At 37.1% G+C, this 16126-nt stretch overlaps 1 protein-coding gene across 1 annotated transcript; it reads left to right on the top strand.

The window, feature by feature from the left end:
- The first annotated feature begins 566 nt into the window (after nt 1-566).
- LOC121373414 (tyrosine-protein kinase HTK16-like) lies at nt 567-12913 on the top strand. Its single transcript, XM_041500099.1, has 6 exons — nt 567-647; nt 1592-1735; nt 2353-2538; nt 4257-4348; nt 9457-9586; nt 11993-12913. The coding sequence occupies exons 1-6, from the start codon at nt 567-569 to the stop codon at nt 12140-12142; spliced, it is 783 nt and encodes a 260-aa protein (XP_041356033.1). The 3' UTR covers nt 12143-12913.
- Nucleotides 12914-16126: the final 3213 nt, after the last annotated feature.

Below are 16126 nucleotides of genomic sequence, written 5' to 3'. Positions count from 1 at the left end.
CTAAGCTTCAAAATGGTGTGTGATAGTTGCGTTCTTCATTAAGTTCCCACGGGAGATTATATGTTGACAACTGGTCCTGGACTATTTGTTCGTGTAAAATAATGGTTTATTTATCGAATGGATGCAAGAAAAAGACTCCATCATATGCGGTCATGTGAGATACAAAAAAGCACACCTTCAGTGGTAGAAATGTTGACCATGGGACTCGGCAAGCCTCGTGCCGGGTCGATATTTCCACCACCTCGTGTGTACGTTTTCTATCCCACATGATCACAATATGATGGAGTCGAATTAGTCTTCTGTAAAACGTGACACGTAGTATAGTGAGCATAATGTGAAATGAAACCGACATGTTAATGTTCCATAAAACATGAGGCTATAGCACAGCAAGTAAAAGGTGAGACTATCGTATTAAAGGCAATGCACTTGACAAAAGTGAAGCATAACAGTCATTTTATTTTGCACTTCACAAATGTTAGACTGTGGTGATCACCAACCAAGTCTTTGCTTTTCACAAAAGTCACTTTATAAGGTGAGACATTAGTCATAACGGAGTACTGCACGTCATGGAAGTGAGAGTTGCAGGGTTCGGACTTTACAAGGGCAGTGTCTGCAAATTCTGTGTTGCTCTCCTTATTTGCTGTAAGGCAAATAAAACGCCATCGTGCCCTACCTCGTTTACCACCGTGTCATTACATTTTATGTCGTCATACATTCCATGTTGTATTTGTAAAATTATAAAATGATCATATGATATATGTGATCCATAATTTTTGTCTGAGAAAGCTTGATATAAAGTAAAAAAGTGTGTATTGGTGCCCTTCATAATTCTGTTAATAAACCGGAGGTAACATTTCCATGCTCTCTCCCCCCCCCCCCCCCCCCCCCCCCACCGCCATCAAAATTCATCCCTGCAGTAGTGATGACAGAGCTTTCTTACCGACCCTCCACGTTTGAATTAAAAACTTTATGATTATTTAGAAGTTGGATGACTACATATTTATAGTTTTCAATCTATAATTTTGTAATCTGTTATTGTCACACTGTTTACAATATATTTCAGTATTGTTTTCAATCAATGATTTTTCCATCAAGCAATGTGTTGCTTTCATTCTATAGTCTTCAGTTTTGGTTTGTTTTCGATCTATTGGTTTCAGTCTATGACTTCATTCTTATGTTTTCAGTCCAGGTCTTCTAGATTATGGTAGCCCCACTGGTAGTGATATTCAATTTCGGGCTAGTAAATAACTATCATTGCCATGCCCAACGGCTAGTGAAAAAAGTTGTCAAATGCAGCATTTAAGTCTATTTTATTTACATATGAATATCTTGTCCCCATTCCCCACCGACATCTTAGTGGGTTTTTTTAGTTCTATCTCCTTTAGGTGACGTATCCGATTATTACTATTAGTAAAATTGTATTAACTTACAGTTAAGTAGGGCAATGGCTAGTGAATTTTTAATCGTGGATAGTAAATGTTTGAAATCACTGATCCTATGGCTGGTTGATTTTATGAAAATTCTGGAAACCCTGCAGTCTTTTTTTTTTCAGTGTGTTATTGTTAACCTGTTGCTGTATATGTGTTTGCAGATAGACGTTGCGCTGAAGACGTTTCTTCCCGAGTCTGTAGAGAACCCTGAAGAGTTCTTCAAGGAAGCGGTGATCATGCAAGGATTGGACCACCCGTGTATCACCAAACTGATCGGCGTGTGTCATGATGAAAAAATCATGCTGGTAAATATCTTCTTTTCTTTTCTTTTCTGTGTGCTTCACAACATCTTTATGGTTCACAGCATCTTTATGATTCACAACATCTTTATGTTTACATCCTGACATTCACAATACCTTTATGTTTCACAAAGTCTTTACATTCACAAAATCTTTATGGTTCAGTACATTTACATTCGAAACATTTTTTTATGGATCACAACACATTTATGGTTAACAACATTTTTATGATTCACAACATCTTCACATTCACTACATCTTTACAGTTCACAACATATTTTTATTTACAACAACTTTATGGGTCACAAAATATTTACATTTGCATATTTATGGTTCACATCTTTATCCTTCACAACATATTTACATTCAGAACATATTTATGGTTTGCAACATCTTTATGGTTTACATTTTAACATTCTTAACATTTCTATGATTCACAATTATTTACATTCATATCAACATTTAGTCCATAGGTTTAGAGCCCAGTTTAAATGTTAACCAATGCCTTTCTTTGAGCCCAGTTTAAATGTTAATCAGTGCCTTTCTTTGGGCCCAGTTTAAATGTTAACCAATGCTTTTCTTCGAGCCCAGTTTAATGTTAACCACTGATGTTCTGGCTGTAGGTGCTGGAGTTCATATCGATGGGCTCGATGAAGAACTATCTGCTCGACTACCCGAATGACATCTCACAGAACGACCTCTACCTGTGGGCCGCACAGATTGCCAGCGGAATGGACTACCTCGTGCAGAAACGCCTTGTTCATCGTGACCTGGCCGCAAGGAACATACTGCTCAAGTCAAAACAGCAGGTGATTGTCTAAACATACTGCTCAAATATAAAACAGCAGGTGGTAGTCTAAACAGCAGGTGCTAGTCTACAATACTGTCTAAGTATAAAACAGCAGGTGGTAGTATAAACAGCAGGTGCTAGTCTACACATACTGCCCAAGTATAAAACAGCAGGTGGTAGTCTAAACATACTGCTCAAGTCTAAACAGCAGGTGGTAGTCGAAACAGCAGGTACTAGTCTAAACAGCAGGTGCTAGTCCAAACATACTGCTCAAGTCTAGACACCAGGTAGTAGTCTAAACAGCAGGTGCTAGTCTAAACTCTAAACATACTGCTCAAATCTAAACAGCAGGTGGTAGTCTACACAGCAGGTGGTAGTCCAAACATACTGTTCAAGTCTAAACAGAAGGCGGTAGTCTAAACAGAAGGTGGTGGTGTAAACAGAAGGTGGTAGTCTAAACAGAAGGTGGTAGTCTAAACAGTAGGTGGTAGTGTAAACAGAAGGTGGTACTCTAAACACAAGGTCTTAGTCAAACAAGGTGGTGCTCTAAACAACAAGTTATGTGTAAACACTAAGTGGTAGTCTAACGGAAAGTGGTAGTTTAAATAGAAGGTAAGAGTGTAGGTAATAGTCTGAACAGTTTAAGTGTAAGGTTGGGGTAGGGGACTTGGGGTACCAGTCTCACCTTTCAAAATGACAAGTTTCTTCAGTGATCTCATAGCCAGGAACATACTGCTTATAATTAGGTAATAGCTATGTTGTAGTTAATGCTGGTATAGCTGCTGAAATTGAGTTTTAAAGTGATATTGCATTAAGTAACATACTTCTTAACCCATAAATAGTCTTGTCCAAGATGCCATTGAAGGACACACATGATCAAGTTAACTCTTTCCACATTGTTTTAATCGCATTAACACACAGCTGTCTCACAGCAACATTACTAGGAAATGCGTGAAGACTAAATTCGTCGGCTTTTGTATTGCTACAGCCACCAACAACGCATCGTTTAACGATAATAAACACAAAAGAAGCAATGAACAATGGCGCTGGCTAGCGAAAGGAGTTCCCTTCGTTATGTCATGGGTCAAATCTTATGGAAATTCTCGAAACGAATTCAGCTGGTTCTGTTTGTCAGGGAAATATTTTTAAATCGAAAATATACTGGAATATATTTTTAAAAAAACAAACATTCTAGTCATATTAAACAGTATGTTGATTGATATAGCTCGATACATCATATATCTGGAACAGCACTTCACTTTTAAGTCTAAACAACAGATTAATTGTTTTAATATGTTACGGTGATCTTGAACAGACTTGAAAAAGTTAAGTCTTAACAACAGATTAAATAGTGAAATTCTAAATAACTTAAGGTGATCAAGAACAGATATGATAAGCTTACATACGTAAGTCTTAACAACAGATTAAATTCTAAATATCTTACGGTGGTCAAGAACAGACATGATAAGCTTACATATGTAAGTGTTAACACCAGATTAAATTCTAAATAGCTTACTGTGATCAAGAACAGACATGATAAGCTTAAATTCTAAATATCTTAAGGTCATCAGCAATATACTGCATAATATGTTTTTGTCTTCATCAGATTGATTAGGGTTAGGGTCAGATAAAAAAATGTATCATAACGAAATGGTTTTAGGGGTTTCTTTTAAATGATAAACTTGTTTTACATGTTTTGTTTATACAGGTGTAAATTATTTTTTGTTCTTTCACCAGGTGAAAATTAGTGACTTTGGTTTATCACGAGCTCTTGGAGCTGATAGTGATTACTACAAAGCAGCCCATGGAGGTCAATGGCCCATTAGGTGGTAAGATCATTTCCTTTATAGGTAGTACTAAACCAAATAACTTCCGGCTGGGTCAAAGTTCGAGGTGCACCCAACTTTTAATAGAGAAGTGAACACCACAAGTCCTGTGACTGGTGATAAATGTGAGTGTGTTGGTTGTAAAAGAAATTAGTTTCATCTGGACAAAACATGTATGCAATTTTATTTCATCTAGTACCACTGTGTAAAATAGCCTTGTGCTTGAAACATGTATGGGATACCTGCAAAAAAGGTACTCGAATTGTGTGCGGAACTAGGATAGTCATAGATGCTACCCGTTATCTCGGAAATGTGCATCTTAATCCCCATTTTTTTCCGATTCATTCTAAGGGTGAGGGGTCGTAGTATTTATATCCGTGGCATTTATGTCGATTGATATGCTGTAAGTAGGACTTTTAGACACATATGTTACTATTGTCGTCAATGGGATTTGATTTGCTAGTATACACCCTATATACTGGTCAGGATGACGTACATGTACAAGTTGTGATACCAGCTTTTGTGATGTAGTGATACCAGCCTTGGTGATGTAGTGATATCAGCCTTGATGATGTAGTGATATCATTCTTGGAGATGTAATGATACCAACCTTGGTGCTGTAATGATATCACCCTTGGAGATGTAATGATATCGGCCTTTGTGATGTCGTGTTATCAGCCTTGATGATGTAGTGATATCATCATTGGTTATGTAGTAATACGAGCCTTGGTGATGTACTGATATCAGCTTTGGAGATGTAGTGATATCAGCCTTTGTGATGCAGTGATATCAGCCTTTGTGATGTAATGATATCAGCCTTTGTGATGTCGTGTTATCAGCCTTGATGGTATAGTGATATCATCATTGGTGATGTAGTAATACGAGCCTTGGTGATGTAATAATATCAGCCTTGGAGATGTAGTGGTATCAGCCTTGGTGATGTAATGATATCAGCCTTGGAGATGTAACGATATCAGCCTTTGCGATGTAATGATATCAGCATTGGTGGTGTAATGATATCAGCCTTTGTGATGTAATGATATCAGCCTTGGTGATGTAATGATATCAGCCTTTGTGATGTAGTGATACCAGCCTGGGTGATGTACTGATATTAGCCTTGATGATGTAATAATATCAGCCTTGGTGATGTAGTGATATCAGCCTTGGTGATGTAGAGATATTAGTCTTGGTGATGTAGTGATATCAGCCTTGGTGATCTAGTGATATCAACATTGGTGATGTAATGATACCAGCCTTGGTGATGTAGTAATACCAGTCATCGTGCTGTAGTGATATCATCCTTGGTGATGTAGTGATACCAGCCTTGGTGATGTAGTGATATTAGCCTTGGTGGAGTAGTGATATCAACATTGGTGATGTAGTGATACCAGCCTTGGTGGTGTAGTGATATCAGCCTTGGTGATGTAGTGATATCAGCCTTGGTGATGTAGAGTTATTAGCCTTGGTGATGTAGTGATATCAGCCTTGGTGATGTAGTGATATCAACATTGGTGATGTAATGATATCAGCCTTGGTGACGCAGTGGTATCAGCCTTGGAAATGTAGTGATACCAGCCTTGGTGATGTAGTGATATTAGCCTTGGTGATGTAGTGATATTAGCCTTGGTGCTCCGATGTAGTGATATCAGCCTTGGTGATTTACATGTAGTGATATAAACATTAGTGATGTAGGTAGTACTAAACAAAATAACTTCCGGCCAGGTCAAAGTTCGAGGTGCACCCAACTTTCGATAGAGAAGTGAACACCACACGTCCTGTGATTGGTTATAAATGTGAGTGTGTTGGTTGTAAAGAAAATTAGTTTCTTCTGGGCTAAAAATGTATGCAATTTTATTTCATCTAGTACCACTGTTTCAAGTAGTCTTGTGCTTGGAATATGTATGAGGTACCTGTAAACAAAAAGTACTCAAATTTTGTGCAGAACTAGGATAGTCATAGATGCTACCTGTTATCTCAGAAATGAGCAGCTGACCCCCAATTTCTTCTGAGTCACTTTAAGGATGAGGGGTGGTAGTATTTATATCCGTGATGTTTATGTCGATTGATACGTTGCAGGTAGGAGTTTTAGCCACATATGTTACTATTGTCGTCTATGGGATTTGATTTGGTAGTATACACCCTATAGCACATATTCAGTGCATAATAAAAAATATTATGATTTTGTCATTTTATTTAATTAAACTATACTGGTTGATTAATTAGCGGTCACTCGAGCATGCAAGTTCGCAATGACCTTGATAATGATCACTGTACATGGCTCTGAATGGAGTTTGAATTAAAGTTAGCACTGAGGAAAAGTTGGTTTTATAACTCATACTGTAAAGTTTCAATAATGTCTTTTTACATTGTATTTGACTTGCCATATACAACTGCTCTTAAATATGGTATTATATATAGGCAACCTGAACTAAGATTTTAATAGCAGTTTATTTTTATATTAAAAATAACATGTGCCAATAGTGGGTTAATGTCTTTAGTTTCCATTAACATAGTTAATGTTTCATGTATGAAATTCTGAAAAGTCAAATTTGTAAATAACTTGATTTTTATTGTAATTTTGACCTATTTATAGGGTGCTAAGTTATATTTTTGACAAATTTGTAGTTTTATGCAAAATGTTAAGTAAATTTGAAGAAAAACTTTACCAAAAACATAATTAAATTTGTTGTCACTATTGTGCCTTCTGTTGTTATTTATACATAACAATAAGCTTGATAAAGATATCTTTAGATCATCAGATCATTTTTTTTTAAGTAATCACTTAGTCTGCCTTGAAGTAAGTTGATAATTTATTTTATTGTTAAAGCAGCATTACCCAATGTTACTTGCTAAATATAATGCTGGATTACAGATTGTAGAAATACACCCAGTATACATACTTTATTTATCTGTATTAGAAAATAATGCAAGAAAATAGATGTTCGGGTAATTATGTCATTTAAAAATAGTTGGGTTTTTTTTAGTAATTAATCAAAAATAAATGTGTGAAAGCTGGATGATAATTCCAGATATCACAACTATTAAAACCTCCAACTACAGTAGGCTATAAATAAAATATAGTCAGGGATATTGGTGGCTGCCAATGGTTTTGATGGATTTGAAATTCTCACACCTGGTAACTTGAAGATCCCTACACCCAGCATACAGGATACTCTAATGATCAGGACATTAAGTCATTACTTCATACAGGTACAGTCATGTTGGTGTTTCCTTCCTCAGACTTTATATATTTTAATACTAATATTTCTTTAATGTGCCTGTTAAGGTCTACATAATCTAGGGGCCAGTGAAGTGCATGTGTTTTAATGGAACACTTTAAAGGAGTAGAGGTACTCTGACTATCTTTGTTGTCTCTACATATATACCTGAGTACACACACCCAACTGACAGTAAATATCTTCAGGAGTTTTATTTAAAAACATTTTGTTGTTTAATATGACATATTGCATTTGTACAAAACTGTATACAATATATATGCCTTATGAGGTGTACATAATATTAGGTTGCACTGTAGAAACAACAGTTTCAGTGAGGTTGTCGGATTCTGTCAGAATACATCAGATCCTGGTTGTCATAAAGACACATAGCTGGACACTTTTTGATAAATGTATGTTATCAGTATAGGTAATCAGTGTTCCAGTCAGTTCCGGTTTTGCTGAACCGATCAAAGTTTTATTATTATTATTTTTAATAAAGATTTCAAGATATACGAAAAACAATAAAGATGTTTGTAAACTGATTCCCTAATGTCAGATACATTTTTTTGTTATTTCCATCTTCATTGAATGAATCGATCACTGTGATAAAATATTATCGTCAGTTGATAAAAAAGTAGTTTCGTTTTTGTAAAGGTGGTGTATATATTATTTGGCACTCGAGATAAATGATTATAACGAAAAACACTACCACTTCCGTTCTTTTTATAAGCGTTCATACCCAAAATTAAAAGGTTACAATATTTTATAAAGAACTTCTGAATAAACAGAATGACAGAAATGACAGAAAGTAAACATCATCAGTTACAACCAATTATATCTGCAACTGAGGACAAAATATCAGACGATAGTTAGTGGAAACAAAGACAGAATGACCGTTCTGATCACGTGACAAATTTGGCGCCAAATAAGTGAGGTTTTTTCAATCAGAGATTGCCGAATCCGTCAAAAATAAAAATGTTTTCATTGCTCAAATAAAATATAACTTTTATTGTGTCTATTAAACATACACATGGATACAGATATGGGACAAAACAGAGGCTGTTAAAAATACTGTTAAATTACGTTACGGAGTTTAGCCATATATGTTACTATTGTCGTCGATGGGATTTCATTTGGTAGTATATACCCTGTAGTAATACCAGGCTTGGTGATGTAGTAATACCAGCTTTGGAGCTGTAGTGATATCAACCTTGGTGATGTAGTAATACCAGCCTTGGAGCTGTAGTGATATCAACCTTGGTGATGTAGTAATACCAGCCTTGGAGCTGTAGTGATATCAACCTTGGTGATGTAGTAATACCAGCCTTGGAGCTGTAGTGATATCAACCTTGGTGATGTAGTAATACCAGCCTTGGAGCTGTAGTGATATCAACCTTGGTGATGTAGTGTTTTCAACCTTGGTAACGTAGTGATATCAGCCCTACTGATGTAGTGATATCAGCCTTACTGATGTAGTGATATCAGCCTTTGTGATGTAGTGATATTAGCCTGGTGATGTAGTGATATCGGCCTTGATGATGTAGTGATACCAGCCTTGGTAACATTTGGTAATTCTAAAATATAGTCTTAGAGAGGAAACCCGCTACATTTGTCAAAGTAGCAAAGGATATTTTATATGTAACATCCCACACATGATAGCACATACTATGGCCTTTGATATACCAGTCATGGTGCACTGTCTGGAACGAGAAATAGCCCAATAACATTCGGTGAGTCAATTGTAATAAATGACAAAAAACGCCAATCTATTATGTGAGCTTTCGAGTGTATTAATCCAAGATTAGATGAAGAAACAAATAATAATATGAACCCCACCGTATAAAAACTTCGTCTATATAGAAAATTATTATAAATAAATGTTTGGGTTCCTAGGTACTCACCAGAAAGTTGCAACTACAGAAAATTCTCCCATGCTAGCGATGTCTGGAGTTACGGAGTCACTCTGTGGGAAATGTTTTCTCGCGGCGAGTATCCATTTGAAAATTTTGCCAATGGAACCGAGGTAAGAGCAGGTTTCTACCAGAGGTTAAAATTACTACCTATAATCATGAAAATGTATTGATATATATATATATATATATATATATATATATATATATATATATATATATATATATATATATTTACATACATACATACATATAGATATATATATATTTACATACATACATATAGATATATATAGATATACATGTAGATTGTAGTAATGTAGGTTAACTGCTGTTTCAAATGTGTTAAAGTGCATTAAATGCAGTGTAGATTTTGAAAACATTTCTTTATTATTTATTTTATCAATCTACCAATTATTTCATCCTTTCCACCTTCATTCAAATATCTGCCAATACCTTTGTAACTCAAAGTGTGCCAGCTAGACCATTGTGACAGTCGAAAATGAACAATCTGTCCACAATTGCCAGTGACTGAAAAGCAGACATCATATTCTGCCAAGACAGAACGGTGACTGTAGAATAAATTACCAATTCCATTAGTCAAAACTGTATACATTAAACCCGACTTACTGATATAAAGAATCACAGAGACTCCAGCATAAAACAGCATTTAAAAATATATATATTCCCTACTGTTAACTATGTTCTTTTGCAGGTAATCCACTAGTCAAAACTGTATGCATTAAACCCGACTTACTGATAGAAAGAGTCCCAAAGATCACAGCATAAAAAGTGGATTTTAAAATGTGTATATTCATTCCCCTCTGTTAATTACATGTATGTTATTTTGCAGGTAATCCACTAGTCAAAATTGTTCATTAAACTCGACTTAGTGATACGAGGAGTCCAAGTGATTGCAGCATAAACCAGAATTTATATATATATATATATATATATATATATATATATATATATATATATATATATATATATATATATTGTAAGCCACCCGGCTAACAAAAGGAACAAGTCATGAATGGTAGAAAACATCAGTTCCTATGTTTTTTACTGCAGCAGATAAGCAGCCAAAATAACACAGCAACATCAACATCATTATCCAGTAGATCATACCTGGTGTTCAAGAGAAGCTGAGCTATGAACTTATCAAAAGCAGTGTAATAGGAATGCAGGCACAATCATAATTTCATTTGGTTTTAATGCTTTAAGTTGCTTGTAAACAATGCCAATCTCCATTCTAAATGTCAGGCCTCAATAGTTAACTATTTGTCATAACGGCAATCTTCCATTTTCTTTTTATTATTATTTTAGATGTCATGACTTTAACACCGAAGTGCAAAGTGATAAACAAATGTTCCTTCGCGCTTTTTATACTTTTCACATGACGTCATCTAACCAATCGCGTTACGTAATTTGGCTTGACGATACACCAGGTCTAGTGCTTATAAAACTTTTAGTCTAGACTCGAGACTCTAATAGAGTCTGAGACACTAATGTCATGACAACACCATACAAATTGTATGCGTGTGACGTCATTAGAGATTGAGTCTGGACTCTAAAAGTTCTATAAGCACCAGCCCAAATCGGATCTATTTCACAAAGAAAATGCTAAATAACCTTATAAATAACGTGGGACAGGTTCTGCCCCCAACGGATCCAGAATCTACTATTACAGAGCATTCATGTGTACTTTACTGCCCCAAAATCAAGTACGTATCAGCTGTACAATTTATAGAACAAACATCGAGTCGGCCATTCGACTTTGTTCGAACATTTACGTTTATTGCTATTTGTTTTCTTAAGTTTTCATACAGTAAATACGAAGGGGCAAACTCTGACCCAAACGGAATTAGTGGGGCACAGCAATACTTAATATTATACAACAATTCATTTTACGATATAAGTCGATGTAAAACCATGCCCCATTATTTTGTGGTAATGTATTCAAAAACCGTGCTATAAAAATCACCAGTAAACTCGTAATTCTGCACACATACACATAGCTTTGTCATTTAGCATCATTCTACAACGTTTTAAAATTAACAAATCAACTTATTTTAACACGTGTTGTATTTTCGACCCCTGTGGCAACAACTCCAGTGAAGTCAATATGGCGGACATCGATGACTTCGTCTGCGAATACGCACATAAATAGGAATATTGTAAACTCCAGAATAACTTAACTAAGTGAAACAATATAATTCAAGGCTATTTAGAGTACAGTGAAATCAGTACCCACATGTACAGAGTAACAAGTTCATTGAAATATCGTCTTATTAAGTAAAATGAATTTACTCTCAGCTAAAGTGTCAAAATCAGCTGTTTGCCATTAACGTGTTGATCACGTGATTTCGTGCATTACTATACTCATAATAATTAATGGACACACTAGTAGGGTCCATTACAACATATGTGTATGTGTGTGTTTGTATATATATATATATATATATATATATATATATATATATATATTCCCTTCTGTTAACTATGTTGTTTTACAGGTAATCAAGTTCATTGGAAAAGGAAACCGTTTGTCGAAACCGGAGAAGTGTACTGACCAGGTGTATCAGAAGATGTTGGAATGCTGGTCATATGAATCCAAATACCGACCGACATTCAAGGATTTGAATGCCTTTTTTAAAGATCTATGATTTGTGTCAAACACTGAAAGATAATCATTGTAAAGTCCAGAGTGAGAATACAGATATTCTTTAAACCAAGGGTTGTGGTTTCCCCCACTTCCCCCTCCACCCAAATGCTGTACCATAAGATTATATTTTTCTCTTATAATGCTAAAAGCACAAAACGAACCCCACCGCAGTAACCTTTCAGCAAAACATTCACTTAGGGCAACACACCACCATGTGTCGTGTCGTTACAGTAGCAGCTTAACATTGTTCGCTTTCGGAAATAGTTCCTCATGAAAAAAAAAAACCTACACAATTCTGATATGCTTTTTGGAATCTTTCTTTGATGATTACACGTAGGATGACCTCTGTAGCATTTGAAATAACTTGTTATATGTAGCACTAACTGATAACAACTGTGAAAGTGGTATGATGTCCCCTTGTATAACAGCAGCATGAGGCGGTCGGGCACAGGGGCCATTAATTGAAAAATAGTGTGGTCGACCTACATGTATGTTACTTTTGTACACAGTACTTGTCAGTTGAGAGGACTCCCTAAAATTAGTAGTCACAGGATCCTCTCGACAGTCCTATATTTTTTACTGAATATATTCTGACATATAAATTGTATTAAACTGCACGGAGCAATTAATGGTGGTGTGTAACCTTAAGCATTTAACAGTATTTCAAGTGTTCTTCTGAATTTTTTAAGTTGTACTGAATGAATGTTTTAAATATGCTAATTGTGTATTACATTTTAACATTTCACTAAAATAAATGGAATATTTGCACAAATGGTGTATTTATTTATATAAAGCTTCTTATTTAGACTTTATTAAGTTATCAGTTACCTTAGAGTGAACACAAAACAGTCATACTATTTGTTACCCAGGCCATATTTAACTCAATACACCTCACGCCCCCACCCCCACCCCATCAACCTTTTAAAAAAAAAAACCTATTAAATTGTATAAAAGCATGCATACACATGTATATACATAGTGTTGGTTGCTGCCCCCGCCCCCTATCCCAATATAAATTCCTGCTTACGTCAGTGGATGGTACCAAGCCCTGAACGATAAAAAAAATATAGGGCCAGTATTTCATAATTATATACAAACTGTTTGTGTGTATGTGTGTGTTGTGTGTGTGTGTGTGTGTGTGTGTGTGTTTGTATTGGGTTATTGTGCATTATACCCTGAATCCACACTCAATGAAGTGTGATAGGGAGCGGCGTACGACAAGACAATGAAAATCACCAAAAGCACGTGCAAAAGCATGATTCGGACAAAGTCGGGGGTACAACTGATACCACATTGTAGTGTTACCTGTTACAGAACACAATCCGATGCGTTATTTGGTCAAACTGTAATTTGCCATTATGCCACGCTTGACCGAAGTTGAGACGGGTCAGCTCATGCAAGGTCATACGCAAAGACAAGTTGCCGTGCAATTTGCTGTGAATGTTCGGACCATACAACGTCTTTTGATACGTTTACGGGTTACAAGAAGGGTTGCCGACCGTCCCCGGTCCCGGCGCCCACGTGTAACGTCACGCCGAGAGGACCGAGCAATCAGGCTTGCGTATTTGCGCGATCGTCACCTTACTGCCACCGAAACTGCTTGCAACACCATAGGTACCCACAATCGTCCCATCCACCCCAAAACTGTAAGGAATCGTCTGAGAGAGACCAATCTCGTTGCGCGTCGTACCTACGTTGTTCTCCCTCTGACGCCATTACGTCGACACCGTCGGATGAATTAGCTGCGTGCACATGCACCGGGAAGGTTCAGTATGATGCAATGGTGGCGTGTACTGTTCACGGATGAATCAAGGTTCACACTTTTCAGGCCGGACGGGCGACGTCGTGGGGAGAGATTTGCCGATGCTTGCGTTGTTGAGAGGAACAGATTTGGGGGTGGCTCAGTCATGGTCTGGGGTGGAATTTCCGATGGATTGAAAACACCGTTGGTGGTCATCGCTGGGAACCTGACAGCCGTCCGATAAAGGGATGAGATCCTGCAGCCTCACCCCGTGCCCTTTGTCCAGCAAAACAACCTGACATTTCAACAAGACAACGCAAGGCCACATGTTACAAGAGTGTGTAGGGATCTCCTTGCAGCGAACAACATCGTCCCCCTCGACTGGCCCGCCCACAGCCTCGATCTGTCCCCCATCGAGCACTTGTGGGATCAGTTGGACAGGAGAGTGAGAAATCGTCCAAACCCAGCCATCATCCTTGCCCAGATCAGAGATGCCTTGGTCGACGAACGGAATAACATTCCAATGAGGAGTGTGAATGCCTTAATTAATTCCATGACCCGGAGGGTCAGGGCAGCTACACTGGCACGGGGTGGTCACACACGGTACCAGTGAGACCAGTGAAACTAGTGGACTCATACACAGACCATTTTCTTTCACATTTCAATAAAAACTTGCCAGTATTATCATTAATGTCCGTCCTTCTTAGATATGTAGTACAATTGTACATATCGTGTCATACAATTTGATCTGCTGGCTTTAAAGTATACATACAGTGGACTCTGTCCAAATCGGCATCTGTCTGAACAGGTATTCTGTGTAAATACACCAAATACACCTCTAGACCAAATGTTTTTCGTGGAATGTGTTCACAAACACGCCACGTTGAAGCTCACACTTATTTGCTATTATATTATTTGCACATTAATGATTTGTTTATCCATATAAGTACTGTAAACAGTATTAAAACATGGGGTTTCATTAAATTACCTTGGTTTCTGTTTCACTCATACACACATTTACAATGTCTCCTGATAAAAGACAAGTGCTCATTCTATATGTATGCAGATTCCATAATTTGTAAAGTTATAAGAACTTGTGAAGTCTTATATGAGAAGAGTTGATAAGTAAGTGTGAATATCATATTTCCCTCTCCTTTTGACTCATAGCTCATGTGCTTAAACAGGTATTTTGTCTAAAGTTATTATTCACTCTCGTTTCTTTCACAAACATGAATGTGAATATGGTGGTTGAAGCACTACATAGTCATTGGAAGTTGATTATTGAATATAATAAGTCCTTTAAGGCAACACACCACCATTTGTCGTGCAGTTACTTGCTATAGCAGCTTAATAAAGTCTGGTTTAGGAAATAGTTCCTCATTAAAACATACTACAAAATTCTGATATGCTTTTTGAAATCGTTTTCTGATGATTACACGAAGGTTTGCCACTGTAGTATTTAAATAACCACCGGTTTGAAGTAACTTGTATGTAGTATTAACTGATAACAACTGCCATTCATTGGACAAATTTGTTGTTGACCTAGGTTGATTTTTTACACAGTATATGTCAGTTGAGAGCACACCCTAAAATTAGTAGTCACATCTTTAGCCATTGCCATTGTTTGACACCCAATAGCCGATGTATTTTCGTGCTGAGGTGTCGTTAAACATTCATTCATTCATTTTATTTGTTACATGACCCTCTTGACGGTTATATTTTTCACAGAATATATTCTTCTGACATAAATTGTATTGAACTGCATGGAGCAATTAATGGTGGTTTGTAACCTTAAAACACTGTTAACTTCTATTTTTACGTGGACAGCTGAGTGACCACTGACACTTCCCTCCACACTCCTCTGGGCAGCTGAGTGACCACTGACACTTCCCTCCACACTCCTCTGGGCAGCTGAGTGACCACTGAAACTTCCCTCCACACTCCTCTGGACACATGAGGGACCACTGACACTTCCCCACACACTCCTCTGGACAGTGGAGTGACCACTGACACTGTCCACACACCTGGACAACTGAGTGACCACTGACACTTCCCTCCATACTCTCGTGGACAACTGAGTATTCACTGACACTTCCCTCCACACACCCTTGGACAGCTGAGTGAACACTGACACTTCACTCCACACACCCCTGGGCCCCGTTCCACGAAGCGATCTTAGACCTACCTTCGTCGTAAATATCTACCATCAAGACCTTAAATTTTTTCTACGATCGTCAGCCAGTT

The sequence above is a fragment of the Gigantopelta aegis genome, chromosome 1, assembly GCF_016097555.1.
Source record: "Gigantopelta aegis isolate Gae_Host chromosome 1, Gae_host_genome, whole genome shotgun sequence".
Classification (NCBI taxonomy): domain Eukaryota; kingdom Metazoa; phylum Mollusca; class Gastropoda; order Neomphalida; family Peltospiridae; genus Gigantopelta; species Gigantopelta aegis.
Note: the sequence above shows the minus strand (reverse complement) of the source record. Positions and strands in the feature narration are given on the sequence as shown.